General features: G+C 32.5%; 1 protein-coding gene across 3 annotated transcripts in view; it reads left to right on the forward strand.

Moving 5' to 3' along the window:
* The window catches only part of Eml4 (EMAP like 4), a 146,618-nt gene that overhangs the window by 85,630 nt on the left and 41,967 nt on the right, over nucleotides 1–19,021 (forward strand). For 2 of the 3 annotated variants that reach the window (XM_076832665.2, XM_076832666.2), the window contains exons 4-11: nucleotides 1,820–1,993; nucleotides 3,827–3,955; nucleotides 4,417–4,442; nucleotides 4,634–4,666; nucleotides 12,735–12,858; nucleotides 14,228–14,377; nucleotides 17,228–17,297; nucleotides 18,421–18,531. In XM_076832665.2, coding sequence (XP_076688780.2) covers nucleotides 1,820–1,993; nucleotides 3,827–3,955; nucleotides 4,417–4,442; nucleotides 4,634–4,666; nucleotides 12,735–12,858; nucleotides 14,228–14,377; nucleotides 17,228–17,297; nucleotides 18,421–18,531 — 817 coding nt within the window. The remainder of the gene's footprint in view (nucleotides 1–1,819; nucleotides 1,994–3,826; nucleotides 3,956–4,416; nucleotides 4,443–4,633; nucleotides 4,667–12,734; nucleotides 12,859–14,227; nucleotides 14,378–17,227; nucleotides 17,298–18,420; nucleotides 18,532–19,021) is intronic. The other variant, XM_076832667.2, reaches the window with a different exon arrangement.

Consider the following 19,021-nt stretch of genomic DNA (forward strand, 5'->3'; position numbering starts at 1 on the left):
TGCACAGGAACAATTTGATAACCTAAGACCAGCTGATTTTGTTACTTTATATCACAGGGACTTTATATTTTGCTTTTAAATAATCCCTAGTACCAAAACACCCAGAAAGAAAATCTCTTTTAGTTATACTGGGCCCACATAAGAGTAGTGGCCCACATATTTAGGTTAGTTAGAAAACTAAGAACAAAGTAACTTCTAAATTTGAAAGGTAATCTGATGTTTTTGAGGTAAATTTTTATTTTTTAGTATATAGTTTTTAAAAATTTGAACATGAAATAGATAGTGGCCATTGTGGAGCCAAAAGGTATCAAAACTGAATCAGATTAAGAAGTGTCACTGTAAAAATAACATTTTAAACTACTATAATGTGATAGTTAAATTGTGTGTACTATGTATATTAAAATATTTTTGGAATGTACTTCCTTATAGATTATGTACTTTATAGTAAAATTACAAAATAGCCTTTGTTTTAGACCTATAAGTAGTTGGTAGTTTTCTGCCTTTTCAATAATGAAATATGAGTTTTGATTCCATCTGCTTTGTAATGTTGCCAAGAGTGTGATATAAGTACTCCTATCTGGTATGGTTGGGAATGGAAGGTGACTCATGAATAAAGAATCAAAGTGTGGAATTATAAGAATTTATACGTAAATACCTTAAATATTTTAACATTCATATGTATCCATTTCTTATTTTTTTATTTAAATAAAAGGTCAGGCCTCCCACCCCATCTAAGGATGCATCCCTGATTAAATTTCTTGTTGATTGTGAAATAAAATAATAACCAAAAATAACTTTTCATAATTTTTAGTTTCATTTATTTATTTTTTTTATATTTATTTCTTAGTTTTAGTCGGACACAGTACATCTATTTATTTATTTGTTTGTTTGTTTGTTTGTTTGTTTGTTTATGGTGTTGAGGATCGAACTCAGGGCCTTGCACGCACTAGGTGAGCGCTCTACTGCTGAACCACAACCCCAGCCACTTAGTTTCACTTATAAAGGCAGAGTAATAAATTTTTAAAATCTGGCAAAACAATATGTTAGAATCCATCTCTATTTCTGTGATGTTTAAAATTCTCACTCCAACTTAACAGTTTTTTTAGTAACTCACTTTTAGTCTTTCTAGAACATTCAAGTTAGTTTTCATAGAACTTGTCATTCTCTTTTCTATGTGTATTTTGTTGATTTTCTTTGTATTTAATTAACTTGCATAATTAAAATAACAACTACTGACATCAGCAGGTTTGAGGAAAAAATGAACTCTTGCTAAGATTAAAACTGAATTTGAAGGGGTCTGAAAATGGATCTCTGCTGTAAAGCACTTGCATGTGCAAGGTCCTGGATTCAATCCCCAACACTAAAACTAAATAAAACAAAACTCCATAGACAGAAGCAGGAGTATTCAAAGAAATTAGGGAATAAACATGAGCTTTTAATGTGCCTGGGGCATCAGTTTGTTTTCACAGGTAATGGAAAATATAACTAATCCTCTCATTTGGATAGGTTTTCATTGCCCTCCACCCCCAGCTTCCTAGATGGCAACATCCATTTGAGGTAGTTTCTGTCCTTTCTGACCAGAAGGGCAGTCTTTACAGGATATATTGCCTTAGAATTTTTATAAAATTTTTACTGAAGCTTTTTAATAATTTCCAGAGTTTTCAAAGAAATAGTTTTCCATATTGAATGAAAGCAGTAAAAGTTGTATTAGTTGTGTATGATTTAGGGTTTTGAATTATATAATAATCACTTTTCTATCATTTGATTTTTTTTAATTTGTTTAAATATGTGTTGTTCCATGTTATACTTTATTTTACAGTGGTACAGAAAAAAAGAAAGAAAAACCACAAGGACAGAGAGAAAAAAAAGAGGAATCTCATTCTAATGATCAAAGTCCACAAATTCGAGCATCACCTTCTCCCCAGTCCTCTTCACAGCCTCTCCAAATACACAGACAAACTCCAGAAAGCAAGAATTCTACTCCCACCAAAAGGTTTTAACCGTCCCCAAGTACAGAGCTAGGGAATGGTTGTAAAGATACCTAAATTCTGTGACTTGGGAAAAACTTAGCTATCCATGGATTTCAGGAGAAAAGCCTACTGGCTTTTTTTCTTTATTTTTTGATATCATATGTATTTTAGAAAATTGGGGAATAAAAATTTAAGGTTAAAATTTCTTAGTTAAAACTGAAAAAGAAATAAATTTTTAATGAACAATTTGGCAAAAGAAGGCATGAATAACCTATTTTAAACCCAAAACAATGTTTTTATAACAGAATACTTTTAAATTTAATATATAGTCATGTATAAATTTATAGCCATGGATAGAATGGCCATATGTAATTATCCGCACCACATTTTGGCATCATTACAACCTTCAACTTGCAAGGGCCCTTCTCAATAAATGGCTCTTCATTGTGGCTGCCTCTCAGGTTTAGTTTTGGGTCTTGGGAGGATAAGTTCTTGCTTGAATAGGGAAACAAATTCATTTCACCTGGTCTTTTCTATGCTAAAGGCTTGCTTGAGGGCTTCTCTGTGTCCATAAAATTAGTATTTTAAAATTATGAGAGGGGAACAAGGGACAACATTCTAACAATGTGTGAGCCTAAATTGGGTATTTAAACCTGCATGCTGGGAGTTTACTGCTACATCTACCTTGTAATAAAAAAGCTGAGACCAATTAAATTGGCCTGTTTTAGAAGTGCAGATTCAAGTTTTATCATTAGGTATATATTTTACCATCATACTTCTGCTTAGAAATCGTAGAAACTATTAAACCATTCCCGGAACTGGATAGGATTTTAATAAAATAAATAACTATTCCTAAAGGATTTATAATAATTTTTATTTGACCAGTTTAATATTTTGTCTCAAATCTGTAATGGAAATTTGGGAAACCAAAGTACCCTTCACTTGATTGATGCACGATTACCATTTGCTTTTTTTATGTGCCTCACGCAGATTCTTAGGCTGTCTAAATGGTTTGTTATTTTTCTGCCTGGTCTGTGGAGTTTTCCTTGGATATATAACTTATTAATGTTATGTAACTTTGGATTGTGTGTGGTTAAAAGTGGCTTTATATAATCAATCTCTTTAAGGTTCTGAAATGATTTGATATCTTCTTTGTCCCGGTCTTTTTTTCAGCTTCTTGATGTCTCCTGGAAATGTGCTTGCCCTTCTAAATTGCTCTTTGGAAATACTACTGCAAGAAGTATTGAAGCCTGGATGAGTTTTAGGATAATTAGCAATGCAGCCAAAAAGTCATTTACAAATAAATATTCAGTTAATATAGAAAATGAGCATTGATAATACCACTTTTTGATTGAATCTTGTTTATTTCTGATCATAGGTGAAATTGTCTTTAAAGATATAAACAAGAATTTCATCTTTAGTCTCACAATTTATTTAGAAACTATCTTTAGAACCATATGTAATTTAATTACTTGAGGACATAATTCCATAAAAATGAAAGTTATAGCCTTACAATTCAGTGACTGTGAAAATGTACAGAATTTTTGTAACTATATTATAACTCAGATTTAAGCAATTTTTTTCTGTCATCAGCAAAAAATGTATAGATTTATTTCTATCAGTGAATTTCTTCTAGTGAATATTCTTAATAATACTGAAATTTGCAAAACAGACTTGGTAATTGCCTTGTTTAACTCCTTTACTCATCCAGGCAGAGCCTTTCAACTAATCCTTCCTTCTCTTTTCTGGATTGCTTTAATGAAATGTTAATAACTGCTTTTGTGTTCTACTTAAACTGTCAGTTACATGTCATTGCTACTCAGAATTTTTGGCTAAGAAGTTAATATTTCTTCTAGCATCAAACGAACACCAACAGCTGAAAAGTCACATAATTCATGGGAAAATCCAGATGATAGTCGTAATAAATTATTGAGAACAGCTTCAACATCAAAACTGATATCAAAAGTTATTAAAAATACAGACAAGTAAGTATTCTTTCTTCATTACATCTAAATATTAATAATTCTATGACTCTTGTTTGCATATACATTTATATTTGTCATTTGAAATTTTTAAAAATTTGTATTATAATTTATCAGTTTTTTCTTCAGTGTATTTTTTTAAGTCTTCTCAGAAAAGCTATTTCCTTCTTAATGTCCCAAATTGTAAATCTCTTATATGATTTGAATATTTTTCTTAAATTCTTTTTATTCTGTCAGTGTTTAGCTATCTGTGAGACATTCATTGTTTTACAAAACAATGTATATTAGTAGTTGAGATCAGTTATTAGTTGAAACCAGTGAGGCATACTGATGCTTAAATTTCACTTCTGGGTCTTTATCTTGGTTGTGGGCTAGGCCCAGAGTTGTACAATTTCTTCAGATGATTCTAATGGTCGGCTGTATAAACTTATAAAATAAATGTGTTCTTTGAATTCCTTTTTTAGGCATAAAGATGTCATCATCAATCAAGGTAAATTAAAAATCCTGTAAATTTATTTTTTGCTTTTCTATATCAGCTTAATTTTTGCTAAATGATAAGAATGTTGTCTTACTTTCATTTGGTCTACTTTATTCATAGTAATCAGAGACATGTTACATTATTGTAGTCATTTAAAAATGCTCAATTTTTATTGTAAGATATGTCATTTTTGTTTCAACCAGCAAAAATGTCAACCCGTGAAAAAAACAGCCAAGGTAAGAATAAGCTACGCAGTTGGTCGCCTTCTAAGTTAATTTCTTCCTGGATCTCTTATTTGGCTTTTCATATGATTTCCCTCTTAAAAAAGGAAATATCATGCTAATTTTAACTAGAGAATCCGGCTACTTTTTTAAAATCCCTATTATTTTTATGAGACAAAGAAGTATAATATGTTTTCTCCCTTAAAAAAAGTTATACTTAGAAAAGCCATTTAAAAGATTGATAAATTTTAACTCAATTTTCTGTCTTGCCAATTTCGTTGTAAATAATCACTCATTTCTTGATGCTAAGACTGAAAATATAATGAGTGTAGCAAACCATTTCCTCTTAAGTTTTTCTTTTATATTGATTGTAATTTCTGGCTACTTGCTGTTGTTGGCTTGTTCTAACCAAACAAGGTAAGCAGACATTCTGTAAATATGTATTTAATTTAATTGCAAAGTAGGTAAGTTTTATGTATAAATTTTACATTCTCCTTAGATTGCCTGCAAATTTAATTGAAGCATGATGTTCTAAATGAAAGCATGTCTTTTCTGTGCATGCTTTTCGCAGCTCATTTCTATGTATCTTAGTTATCTTTATTTTCTCAGCTTAAGTGTAGACAAATTTTTGTTAGAGATTTTACTTGATTTCTGTGGATTTTTACTCTCTTTAGTTCTAATAAGAAAAAAATATTTGTTATCTTCTTTGGATCATTTATCTGAAATCATAAATGAGGTTGAGTTTTTTTTAAGTTGTAGGTGGACATAATACCTTTATTTCATTTTTATGTGGTGCTGAGGATCGAACCCAGTGCCTCACGTGTGCTAGGCGAGCACTCTACCACTGAGCCACAACCCCAGCCCCAAATGAGGTTGAATTTTCATGGCTTTATTCTCTTTAGTTAGGTCTTAACTTTCTCCCTCCATACCAGTACAGAATAGATTAGGCAAAGGGTTGAGATCCTTTAAGGAAAAATGAGATTTTATTTACAAAGACAATTCTTACTATATTATATTTGAAACTTCTTTTTTCTTTTTTAAATAGAGGATGTGGTATATAGTTGAAATGACAGCAAATGGACAGTTGCTGTGTGTATTGTTTGGTCCTGGCTCTTCTGTATAATAGTTTTTTGACCTAGGCCAAATGACAGTATCGCTTAAGTAGTTTTCTACTCTTAGAATAAAAACTATAAAACTTAATTTATATGACTGCTAAAGGATGAAATATATGTGAAAGTACTTCAAAAATAGAAAACACTTTAACTATAAATAGTGCAGTTATTATTAAATGGTTTGCTAAAACCTCATATTTTTTAAAATCATTGTGGAGTTAATAAGGACAGGCTACCTGACGTTTTAGTATGTTCTTTTGAAGGAAAAAGAACTTATGATTAATACATAAGAGTGATTTGTGTTGATGTCACAATTTTCAAAATCAGGTAAACAAGGTAATGTATTTGAAAGGTGGAGATTTTGCCTTAGAAGCATCCCTTAGCACAGTTTTAGCCAGTACCTGGGGAGAAGGATGGAATGAAAAGTTGGGAAAGGATATTTTTCTCTGAAAATGATAATGTCCCAATGTTGCCTGCATTGAGACTTAATTTTGGAATTTGAGTCTACTCCTTTGCTACTCTAATCACTGTATATTATCTGGAGAATAGACTTTAATCATTCAACAGTATCTGCAAGGAGAACTTTGTTTCTTCCGTCTTATTTTATATAATTCAAAACTGACTGAGTTTGGGCAGATCCTATAGAAAGAAGTGGATGGATTCAAGATGGTTTATGGATAGGTAGGGAATGAGAGGTGACGAACAGAGGAATCTATGAAGACTAGCGTGAACAGCTAGTTAAGTGACATCTGCTGAAATAGGAAACATTTGAGGAGAAATAGTATGTACAAAAGAATAGGAACTTTGTTTTGAACAATTGCACTTTTTTTTTTTTAACTTGACTCTTCATGTAGGGATGTATAGCAGGCAACATAATATAGGTATTTAAATGTGGATTTTTAAATCCAGAGACAGGTTTCATCATAGCTCTAGTAACCCTGAATGGGTTAGTTTACATCCCTATATTTTTGTTTTCTCATCTATAATTGAGATAATAATAAACCTTCAAAGGGTTATTGTAAAAATTAAGGACGGTAATTAAGTGTTTTAACACAATTCCTGGTACATAGTCCCAAATATATTTTATTTAGAGTCTGGCATTTTTAAAACCTTGCATTTAAATGATAGAGTAAGATGACATCTTTTGAATAGATGCTCTTCACTTGCTTTAAGTTGTAGATCTATTTTAAAAGATTGGCATTCATTTTGCATGGCATAGTCACAACACATTTTCTTAATATTTTAGCTATTAATACTATTATCTGTCACTTTTGGACAATTTTTTAAAAATATGATTTATTAATCTCTTTAGCTCTTTTTTGACAATGACAGCTGTGACTTGTTCCAAGCCATCTGCTTTGATTTGGGAAGAAGCCTATTTACATTTGGTACATTTAGGTGAGTGGTAGTAGAGAAAACTACCTAAAAGGTCTTGCCCTTCAGGCATAGCAGTATAAGAGAAAAGTGATGTGGCTTCATGTACTGATCAACATTAAGGAATAAGGCAGGAAGTCAATGATTGAAAACAATAGGAAGTGGAATGGAATGTACAGGACAATCTCTGAGGTTAGGTTTGGAGAATAGGACAATTTATGTCACTAAGGAGGTTCTTACCTAGATTTTTATTTGTACTTTGAAGCCTGAACCCTTTTTCATTAACCTTCCTAGTTCTGGGTTCTCTTCTATTTGGAGCTAAGATAAAGTCTTGGAGCACAAGATCTTAAAATTTGAATAAATTTTCCCTTAGGACTATTTGCTGTTAGATGTAGCAGTCAGTTTCTAGAATAATAGTATTTAATTGATAAGTTACTGATACAAAAATGTTGAGGTTTTTTGTTTGGGTTTTTGTGAATCTGGGTGTCATATCCAGGGCCTTATACATGTTTGGCAAACAGTCTACTAAGTTACATCCCCAGATTAAAAAAAAAATCTGTGCTAATTTTGGGGACTGTAGGCACCTATTGGGAAAATAGGTAAGTCTGAAATATTTTGTAATCAAAATGAGCACAGCTGATGAGCTCATTCTTATAATAGATATCAGATTTAATGTTTTACGTTTTTATTATTTTTTATGTTCCAGGATCAAGCCCAGGGCCTTGCATTCTACTACTGAACTGCATCCCCAGCCCACATTTTTTTCCATACAAAAACTTAGTGTCTGCCAGATGCAGTGGCACAGGCCTATAAATCCTGTGACTCAACTGAAGAAGAGGATTGCAAGTTCAAAGCCAGCCTCAGCAACTAAGCAAGGCCCTATTTCAAAATTAAAAAAAAAAAAAAAGATGTAAAAAGAGCTTGGCATATGGCTCAGTGATTAAGCACCCCTGGGTTCAATCCCTAGTACCAAAAATAAATATTATAAAGAAGAAGAAAAGAAAAAGTGTCACATGTCCTCATTATTTTTAAAAGCAGAACCTGAAGGTTCTCAGATTGGTTGGGCTGGGGATATAACTCACTTGATAGAGTGCTTGCCTCTTATGCACAAGGTCCTAGATTCAATCCCCAGCACCCCCCCCCCAAAAAAAAATAGTTGCCTGTTACTACTTTTGCAAACTTGAATAATCTTTAATCAATTTTTACCTTAGTATCATAAACTAAGTTCTGTTTATTTTTTGTGCTATTTATTTTTTGACAAAATTGCATGTATTTATTGTATATATTCTGAAGTATATATATTTTATAGAATGATTAAATATAGTTAGTTAATAAATGCATCACTTCACATATTTATCACTCTTATGGGGAGAACACTTAATGTCCACACTCTTGGCATTTTTCAAGAATACTGTATACCATCACTAACTAAGATCACCATGCTATACAAACTGGTGGCCTTTGTGCAGCAGGCCAAATAGATGTATTTTCACACTTCCTTTTTTTTTTTTTTTTGTCAAAGACATAAACATTTAAAATTGAGAGATTTCATAATAAATTACAGATTTTCAGTTTCTTTTGAAAATTGAAAAGATCTTGTAACGTGGGACCCATATCACTCATGGAACTGACTAGGCACTGCCTCCCTGAGATGGTCACAACCCCAGTCATCTTTTACTCTCCCACTTCTCTCATTTGCATTTCCTTTCTGGTTTTACAGATATTTGAATATGTAACCCTTGTTTTAAAGTGTGTCTGATAGAATCAGCAGAATTCTGGCTTATTTGTCCATTATTATCCACAATATCACCTTAAGACTTATGAAGAAATAATATTGTATATAAGTCACATAAGCAATTGCTAGACAGTTTTTAAAATGGTCACAAATCCTTCTCAAAGGGAGGGTAATAAATAATTATCAAGACCTCATTATGCCTTACAATGTGATCATAATTCTAAGCAATACCTAGTGTTACCATTTTATGTATTAGGAATATGAGGCCAAAGTTTCATAGCCAGAAAGGGAGTAAAGCTGGAATTCAAATTCCAGTCAGTCTTTTGCAAAGCTCATGTTCTTTCTACTATAATGTATTGCTTCCCTCTCAGTTCCAAGAATTGCTTAAAGTGCTTAAATTATATTATTGGTCTCTAACATGTATAGATCAGAAAAGCATTTTTATCCTAACATGATTTTCCCTTTTTTATATCATATTAGAAAAATTGGCATGCACTGACATAGCTCCTTTGCTTTTCCATTTAATTGGTGTTGCCACTTGACAGTTAATAAACCAATGAATACAGTATTCTAAGCTGTCTGTATTAGCAGAAAAGATCTATTTGTGTATATACTACTACTAACCTTTTCCCTTTGCTAAACATACATTGCCTTTAAATGGCAATAGAAGCATCTACTAAATGTTGATCATGTGCACCTCTAATCAAGAATCCTGGAAAAAAATTTTAGAGGGTAGGATGTCTGCCTTTAAAAAAATGTGTACTGGTTTTTTAAAAAATGTGTTTAAAAAAAAATGTGACAAATCAATACCTAATACCTTAAAAGAATAAACTTAAAAAGGACAAGGAGATTCAGATTAGAATGACTGTAGACAGGAGAGATCTACAGCTGGTAATCATTTAGTTATCATTAAAGTCCAGCTGTGATAAAAAATCATCAGGAAGCAGAGCCCACTCTTAGATTCAAAAGTAATAAAGACATACATCATGTGGTGTTAAACCCCATAGTGTGGGAGTTCTTAGCCTGTTCTTAGATCAAACTGTGAGACTGAGCACACTGAGTAATAATAATAAAAATAACTTGAACTTCTCACCCATACCAAACACAACTTTTTGACCTGACTCTAAATACTTGCAGATATTTAGCAATTTATTTTATCTTCTTCTTTTTCATGGTTTGCATTATATAAGCAACTGAATTATGAATTACTGGATTATGTATAATTCTCCTTAGTTAGCTCAGGTCATTATTGGAGATCTTAAGATCGCATCTGCCTCTGGTTGATGGTCATATTTTCAGTCTGGTTCATTGTTGTTTTCATTTCATGTCAGAAAATTGGCAAATGCTAGACATTTCCTATGCCTTTACATCAAATCCCTTTGTTTCTCTTTCCCTTTTAGATTGTTTTGTTGCCATTTTATAATCACCATCAGCATTTACTAAACCTATCTGTAATGTAGATCATCCCTGCTAGGGACAGGGATGAGTGGGGTTTTGTTGTTGTTTGGTTTTTAAGGAATAAGAAACAATCCCATTTGTTTTGTGAAGTGTTGTTTCCTTTTGTAAAATACATATAATAAATACTGATTTGGTTCTAGATTTGGTTTTTAAAGCATCGTTAGCTTTAAGACTATTGAAGATCTTCTAAACATTGGAGATCTATTGGTTTATGTGATTAAAAGATATTTTAGAACCTATGCTGCTAATAGGAAAATGGTTTCTAGGCCTGGGGGTGCAAATTAGTGGTGGAGTTTCTGCCAAGCATGTTTGAAAAAGGTCCTGAGCTCAATCTTGAGTACCACCAAAAATTTAAAAATGATGTTTTCTAGCACTGTCTTGACAACGTTAGTGTATTATAACTGAACTAGATGTTCTAGATGCAAGGCACAATTGTGAAGTGAGAGAAGTTTGCCTTCTCCTTTCTAGCTCTACTCACTGCTTAGCCTAACTCTTAATCCTTTTCCTCATCCTGATTTATGAAGGTGTTTGACTCCTTTCTGCATGGTATATTCTGAGATCATGGTTTTGTTTTTGATTATGTTAAGAACACTTAATGTTAAGTCAGGCACTGTGGCATACCCTTGTGATCCTAGTGACTAGGGAGGCTGAGGCAGGAGGATTGCAAGTTCCAGGCCAGCCCCAGCAATTTAGCAAGACCCTGTCTCAAAAAATATATATAAATAAATAAAATGGCTGGAGATGTATGTATCCCTGGGTTCAATCCCTAGTACCAAAACAAACAAACAAACAAACAAAAACCCAACCACTTAACATGAGATTTATGTTCTTAACAATTTTTAAGAGTACATTATTATTGATTACAGGTACAGTATTGTATATAATGGCTCTTATTCATCTCACTTGACTGAAACATTACCCTTTGATTAGTAGTTCCACATTTCCCTTTTCCTTTTCCTTTGGCTCCTGGTAACCACCATTCCTTTCTGATTCTAAGATTTCTACTATTTAGATGCATAATATGAGTAGAATCATGCTGTGTCTTTTTGTATCTGGCTTATTTTCTTAACAAAATGTCTTCAAGAGCCATCCATGTTGTTATATATTATAAAATTTCCTGCTTCTTAGAGACTAAATGAATTCCATTATGTTTATGTATTGAATTTTCTCTATCCATTCATCTGTCAGTGGATGTTTTTTTCCACATCTTGGCTGTTATGAATTGCTCTACTGTGAACATGAAATGAAAATGTTACTATCTCTTTAAGACCCTGAGTTTTAATTCTTTTGGAAAATACCCAGTAGTGGGATTGCTAGATGATATAGTAGTTCTATTTTAATTTTTTGAAGAACTTCTATCTTATTTTCTGAATGGACAATACAATTTTGCATTCTTACAAGAAGTGTGTAAGGGTTCTAATTTCTCCACATCTTTATCAACACTTATTTTTTTGCCTTTTTCTTTATATAATAGCTGTTCTGACAGATGTGAAGTGATGTCTCATTGTGGCTTTGATTTGTATTACCCTGATAATTACTGTGTCAAATATTTTTCATAAATCTGTTGGTCCTTTTTTATGTTTTTAGAGAAATGTACATCCAAATATTTAACCTGTTTATTTTTATTAAAAAATAAAAATAAATTGTTGATGGACCTTTGTCTATCTATATCTTTATCATCTATAAGTGCTACTGAGAATCAAACCCAGTGCCTCACCCTAGCCCATACTTAACCCATTTTTAAATCAGTTAGTAGGTTTTCTTTTTCTGTTAAATAATAGGCATCCCTTATATATTTTAGAGATTAACCCCTTATTAAATACATAGCTTGCAAATATTTTTCCTGTTTCATAAACTGCCTTTTTACTCTACTGATTATTTTCCTTTGCTGTGCAGAAGATTTGTAGTTTGTGGGATATGGTTTTTATGTGTTATTAAGCTCAGTAAATAGATCAAGTAGTATGGTGAAATGATTATTGCCTGTCCAAGTAATTTTTTTCTTCTTTTCAACAGTTTGAGAAACTTCCATCATCAAATTGTTTTCTTTTGCATCTTTCTACCTAAACCCTTCCTGGATGCCTTGTAGAAATGTGTACATTCAAGCAGATAAATTGTATTTTAATTATGAAGATAGTTATTCTCAATTAAAAGTTGCCAATGATTTTTCCTCCAATGGTTTGAACTAGATCTTTAGAGTATCACTTTGTTTTCTATATGCTATACAATATATAACAAAAACAACTATATGTCATGAAAATAAAAACTTTGAAGTAACTATTTTCATTTTGTTTTTATTGTATCACCTTAATGATCCACTTTTCTATGATTATAAAAAAATATGTATGGCTTAATTTTTTCCTGAGGATCTCAATGATGACTTCATTTTTGTCTTGTGTTTCAACAGAAGGAGAATATATTAAAATGTTTATGCGAGGTCGGCCGATTACAATGTTCATTCCTTCTGATGTTGACAGCTATGACGACATCAGAATAGAACTTCCTCCTGAGAAGCTGAAACTGGAGTGGGTGTATCCTTCCCTAACATGATAACAAATTTATTTGCTTTGTCTCCAATTAAAGGAAAATTGATTTATCTAATCTGTCAAAATTTTCTTTATGCAAAAAAGTAAATATAATAAACATAACAATCACTTCAGAAATTAAAAAGAAAACACCCTAATCCTTTCATATATTGTATATTTTGCTCTTAACAATTTTAAGCCTTCAGAATTAATAGAGAAAAGGGCTGCAGTATTCTGTAAACATCACAGTTGGTACAGGACTAGAATTGAAAGACTAGCGTTTGAGTCTTGGCTATGTCACTTATCTCCTATGCATCTTCACTTTCTTCACTTATAAAAAGGATATAACCCCTGTCTCATAGGGCTATTGCCAGAATTTAATAAGAAAACATTGATTAAGCATTTTGTAAGCTGTGAAATGATTATGTGGTCATTTTCTTAAGAGATCAAATTAACAAAGTTGATTCTAATTCCAAAATTCTGTGCAAGACTTTTAAAAAATGATATTTAACACAAAACTTTTCTAATTTCACCTGGAAATTCTCACTTTTCTTAGAAGTATTAAGAAACCTAGTGAAGCAGAAAGGAGTTAGTAGTGTAAACTCTACTCTCTGCCTTCATTCTCCCACACACTTTGAATTCCTTGCATTAGGCAGATATCAGCTTGGGAAAATGCACCAATTCTGTAATTTGGTACAACTTTTTGTTTGGCACTGGGATTGAACCCAGAGTCCTTAACTGCTGAGTCACATCTCCAGCCTTTTTTAATTTTTATTTTGAGTTAGGGTCTTGCTAAATTGCTGAGGCTGGTTTTGAACCTGCAGTCTTGCCTCAGCCTCCCAAGTCACTGTAATTATAGGTATGCACCACCACACCAGGCTGGTACAACTTATTTTTAACAAATGTTCTATCTACGAAACTGGGCCTGACTATCCCTTATTTATCATTTTAGGTCCAGCATTAATGTTGTTTTTCTAGGTGAGCCTTCTTTTGTTCCTTCCTTTGTCTCTCTCCATCTAAAGTAGGTCCTTTGTTTATGTTTGTCCTGCATACTATTATTTTTCTTTCCATGTTTTTAATTATATATTTGCTGATTGTGTATATCTTCTAGAATAAGCTCCAGGGACATAGCCCATGTTTGTTCTGTTCAGAATTGTATGGTACATACTAGGAACTAAATATTCTGGTGAATGAAGAAACTAAGACTAAACATAGTAAAAGACCCAGGTTGTACAATGATAATGGCAAAATATGAGTTTTCTAAATCTATTCCAGTTCTCTTTTCATCACACCTTCCTAATTCCCTATGTATCCTTGAAGAAGATAACACTTTGAATATTATATTTATTAAAAACCTTGACTCTTATCTTTTAAGATATGGTTATCGAGGAAAGGACTGCCGAGCTAATGTTTACCTTCTTCCTACGGGGGAAATAGTTTACTTCATTGCATCAGTGGTAGTACTATTTAATTATGAGGAGAGAACTCAACGACACTACCTGGGTCATACAGATTGTGTGAAATGGTTAGTATCATTTAATATTTGTTAATTTTGTTCTTTGTGTCCTCCTTTTTTGTTTTGTTTTTAAAGTTGAGTTGTATTAAAAATGATATTTTTGTGGAAAACTCAGAAAGTGAGGATATTATAAATATTCTGTAGAATAAATTTTAAAAGAAAAAAGGACTTTGAGTCCTTCAAAATGGTTGGTATAGTATAGGCAGCAATAAAATACACCCCTATAAATTTCAGGTAGAATCTACTCTGCTTTCTCACATCCCTTTAATCCTTTTCTTCAGTTCTGTAGTATGAAATACATGTGGGAAATACATGTGGGATAAATTTTGAGAGTTATTATTGGTTACTCAGTGTTTATTAAGAATTTATCCTGCATAGATAAATTTTACATTTGAGGCTTTCCTTTCTTAGGAAAAAGTCATAGCTGGGGAAGGATCATAAGTATCTCATAAGGTCTCACACTATAAAAATATAACTCGTTTTTTAAATACATAGGCATATTTTTTATTTTGGTAAATTTAGCTTCTCTAATTAAATTCATTTATTGTTCAAGCCATTATTTTCTGACATTTGAAAGCTTTGCTTATACTATTCTGACAATTATAGCTAAACTAAAATTAACACAACTGTTAACAATATTACATAGATAGTTGAATTTATAGAGAAAATTAAACTATTGCCTTTTACACTTGGAGAATAATATATGTACAAAATCACAACAATATTTTGATCATAAAGATTACAAACAAACAACCTTTCAGTTGGGGATTGTATGTTAATATGGAAAAATCCCTAAGATATACTCTCAAGTATACTTTTTAAAAAAATTTTTTTTTAGTTGTAGATATCTTTATTTATTTATTTTATGTGATGCTGAGGATCATCAAGCCCAGTGCCTCACACATGTGAGGCAAGCACTCTACTACTGAGCTACAGCCCCACCCCTACTCCCAAGAACACTTTTAAAGAGCAGGAGAATGTGCATGTGTTCTGCCATTTGTGTAAGAAAAGAGGTGGAAAATAAATGTTTTCCGTGTGTATAAAAATTTTCTTAGAATTACTAATAAAAAGAAACAAGTTATAGTGATTACATTTAGAAGCTTCAGAGGATAGGGATAGGAACCAGATAGATGAGATCTTAGCAGTTGGGGCAAGTGGGGAAGAGACTTTTCTCAATGTATTTTTTATAGCTTTTGATATTTGAACCATGCAAAAATGTATTTCCCAAACCAGAAATGTTAGTTTTAAAAATTCACATGAAAGGAGAGATTTAAGTTAGATATGGCAAAATGTCAATGTGTTAGATTTTAATGTAGTTGATCTCACTATAGGATGTAAACTATTTTAATAAGAAGACATGGAATTAAACATTGAGTTGGGCATGGTGACACACACCTGTATTCCCAGCAACTTGGGAGGCTGAGTCAGGAAGATGGCAAGTTTGAGGCCAGTCTTGGCAGCTTAGCGAGACTCTGTCTTACAATAAAAAGGGCTGAGATAGCTTGGTTGTAAAATGTCCCTGGGTTCAGTCACCAGTACCACAGGGAAAAATAAAAGAAACATCAATAAACTCTAATCTACTTAGTAATTGAAGAAAATAAGATACCATTTATACCAAATTATTATCATTTTCAAGCACACCTTTTTTGGGGTGCTGGGGACTGAATCCAGGACCTTTCATATTTCTAGGCAAGTCCTTTACCATTGAGCTACCTTGCCAGCCCCTTAAAATACATAGTTCTTAATATAAGAAAGTTATAGAACTTTCAGAACATTTTTCTCTCTATGACAATTTGAATTGAGGCTATTATTCCAGAAAATAATTAGCAGTACATTCCAAGTAACAAACAAAAATAGTGTTTTCAGTAGCACTTACCTGTTGTGGCAAGAAACCAAAAAAAAATGTAGACTTGGACATGAAGACATTTAAAAATTTTTTTTATTATTTATTTTTTAGTTATAGTTGGACACAATATCTTTATTTCACTTATTTATTTTTATGTGGTGCTAAGGATCAAACCCAGGGTCTCATACATGCAAGGCGAGTACTCTACTGCTGAGCCACAACCCCAGCGCCCCCAATTTTTTTGATAATCAATTGTATGTGTACCGTGAATAATTTTAGCATTGTTTTCCATTTTTATTTAAAAATTCTTTGCCCCAAATTTGACGTGCTAAGTGTAGCATTAGAACTAATTAAAAAGTTGATGGCATTATTTTTAAATATTTTTTTTCAGTTGAAGATGAACATAATACCTTTATTTTATTTTTATGTGGTACTGAGGATCAAACCCAGCACCTCATTTGTGCAAGGCAAGTGCTCTACCACTGAGCCACAACCCCAGCCCCAGTTGATGGCATTATGATGTTGACTGTTGTTTACTTTTTCCCCTGGTAGAAAAGTAGAAATCACCCAAAAGATGAAAGAATTGCTAAGTCAGTAATAATGCATAAGGATTATGTGGGAAAATGAAAAAAAAAAAAGCTTCTGTTTTATTTGATTAGAATTATACCACACAATATTACATCTTTAAATAAAACCATATAGTATGTATACCTCTATACATGGACTAGAAAGGAACTTGCACAAATGAAAACAATTTAGTTTGTTAACCATGCCACAGTTGTGGATATTTTTTTTGAATTTAATGTTCTATTAATTTGTTAAACTTAACAAAGAAACACTGAAAACTTAAAAATCTTCAGATAATTGATGTTTACTTAATTTCCTAAGAAAATAAAATAGAACAAAGTGAGTTTTTTATGACAAAAAACTAAAAACACATTGATATAACAGTGTGTTTCTACTGTTTCACATGGTTTTTGTATTTAAAATTATTGTTGATATTACTTTTCTAGCCTTGCTATTCATCCTGACAAAATTAGGATCGCAACTGGACAGATAGCTGGAGTGGATAAAGATGGAAGGGTAAGCAGCACAGATTTATGCATTTTGTATCTAGTGATAATTGCTGTTTGAATGGAATTGATTGTAATTTTTAAACTACAACTTGTTTTCAGAATGTAACTACTAAAGGATTTCTAGCAAAAGCAGGGAAAAAACTTTTTAAGACTAAGAACATTTGGAAAAAAAGAAAGAATCAAACTGCTAATTTTGTTTTTCTAAATATTAAAGTGTTCTATAGGGAAATTATTATAAAATCCTTATTTGCCAAAGGTACTTCAATTATCCTTAGTTGGTGGGACCTCTCGATTTTATGTATTAGGAGAATTAATATTATTTAGAGTTTCAGTTACTGTGTAATGTTTTAAAATTGGCTTATATAATAAGTTTCTTCTTTTTAAGATCAGTAGTGAATATTGATGGTGGTTGATAAACATGTTTGACTGTATTCATGACATTCTGTTGGTTCAATTTCTTTAAAGGAGTGTGGGGTAGGGAGAGATTGTATGGAGTTGTTTTGAAAGATCCCTTCCAATTCCATATTCTGTTTGAGGAGTATTTGCTTAGCAATTTATTGGACAATGATTTTCTCAGATATAAAGGTAGTGCTAAAAGCTAAGCATCCAACTGGCACATACCTGTATCCCCAGCTACTCTGGAATCTGAGGTGGGAGGATCAATTGAGTTCACAAGTCTCTATACTAACTTGGGCAAATATAGTGAGATCCTGTCTCTCAAAAAAAAGGGGGGGGGGCGCAAAGTAATCCAGAACAAATTTACCTGCATTAGAATTCTGATTTTGCCTTTTAGTAGCTGTATAACTTGGGTCAATTATTTAAATCTCTGTATTACTAGTTCCTCCATCTGTTAAATAATATTTGATAATCATATCTATAGTTTTTAACTATGAATATGAAATGTTTTAATTCATGTGACATATGGAGAACACGTGAAACATAGTAAATAGACAAATAATTTGGTAAGAGAGAAAAGTACCTACTCAAGATTCTTTGGGGAAATGTCTAAATCTGGTAGTTATTGTCTTATTAGACGTCTGTTCATCCCTTTTACTTTTTGTAGGTGACACCAGTTCTTTGCGGTATGTATTACATCACAAGTTAGTCTTGCTGTTTTGTGTTTTTTGTAGCCCCTGCAACCTCATGTCAGAGTGTGGGATTCAGTTAGTCTATCTACGCTTCAAATTATTGGACTTGGAACTTTCGAGCGTGGAGTAGGATGCCTGGATTTTTCAAAAGCAGTAAGTAACAATGTTTAAAGAAGTAAGCAAACTAAAAGAGATAGAATGGAAGATCAACTTTTTGTTGATCTTACACTGAAAGATGAGATGTTAGCTATTGCTTTTTTAATGGCTAGCATTTTAACCTGAGTACTACATTTGTTTTGTAAAAAATCAAGATAGGAGGCAAGCGGGACACTATGGCACACACCTGTAATCCCAGAGGCTCAGGAGGCTGAGGCAGGAGGATCATGAGTTTAAAACTAGCCTTAGCAAAAGCGAGGTGCTAAACAACTCAGTGAGACCCTGTCTCTAAATAAAATACAAAATAGGGCTGGGGATGTGGCTCAGTGGTCAAATGCCTCTGAGTTCAATCCTGGTACCCCAAAAACGATAGGAAGAAAGAGAGTTGGGGCACACCTGTAATTTTGAAGACTTGGTAGACTTCTACGACTAGCGTGTAGCTTAGTCGTAGAAGGTCTCTGGGTTCAGCCCACAGTACCACAAACAG

Source organism: Callospermophilus lateralis, chromosome 14, assembly GCF_048772815.1.
Source record: "Callospermophilus lateralis isolate mCalLat2 chromosome 14, mCalLat2.hap1, whole genome shotgun sequence".
In the NCBI taxonomy this organism is placed as follows: Eukaryota; Metazoa; Chordata; class Mammalia; order Rodentia; family Sciuridae; genus Callospermophilus; species Callospermophilus lateralis.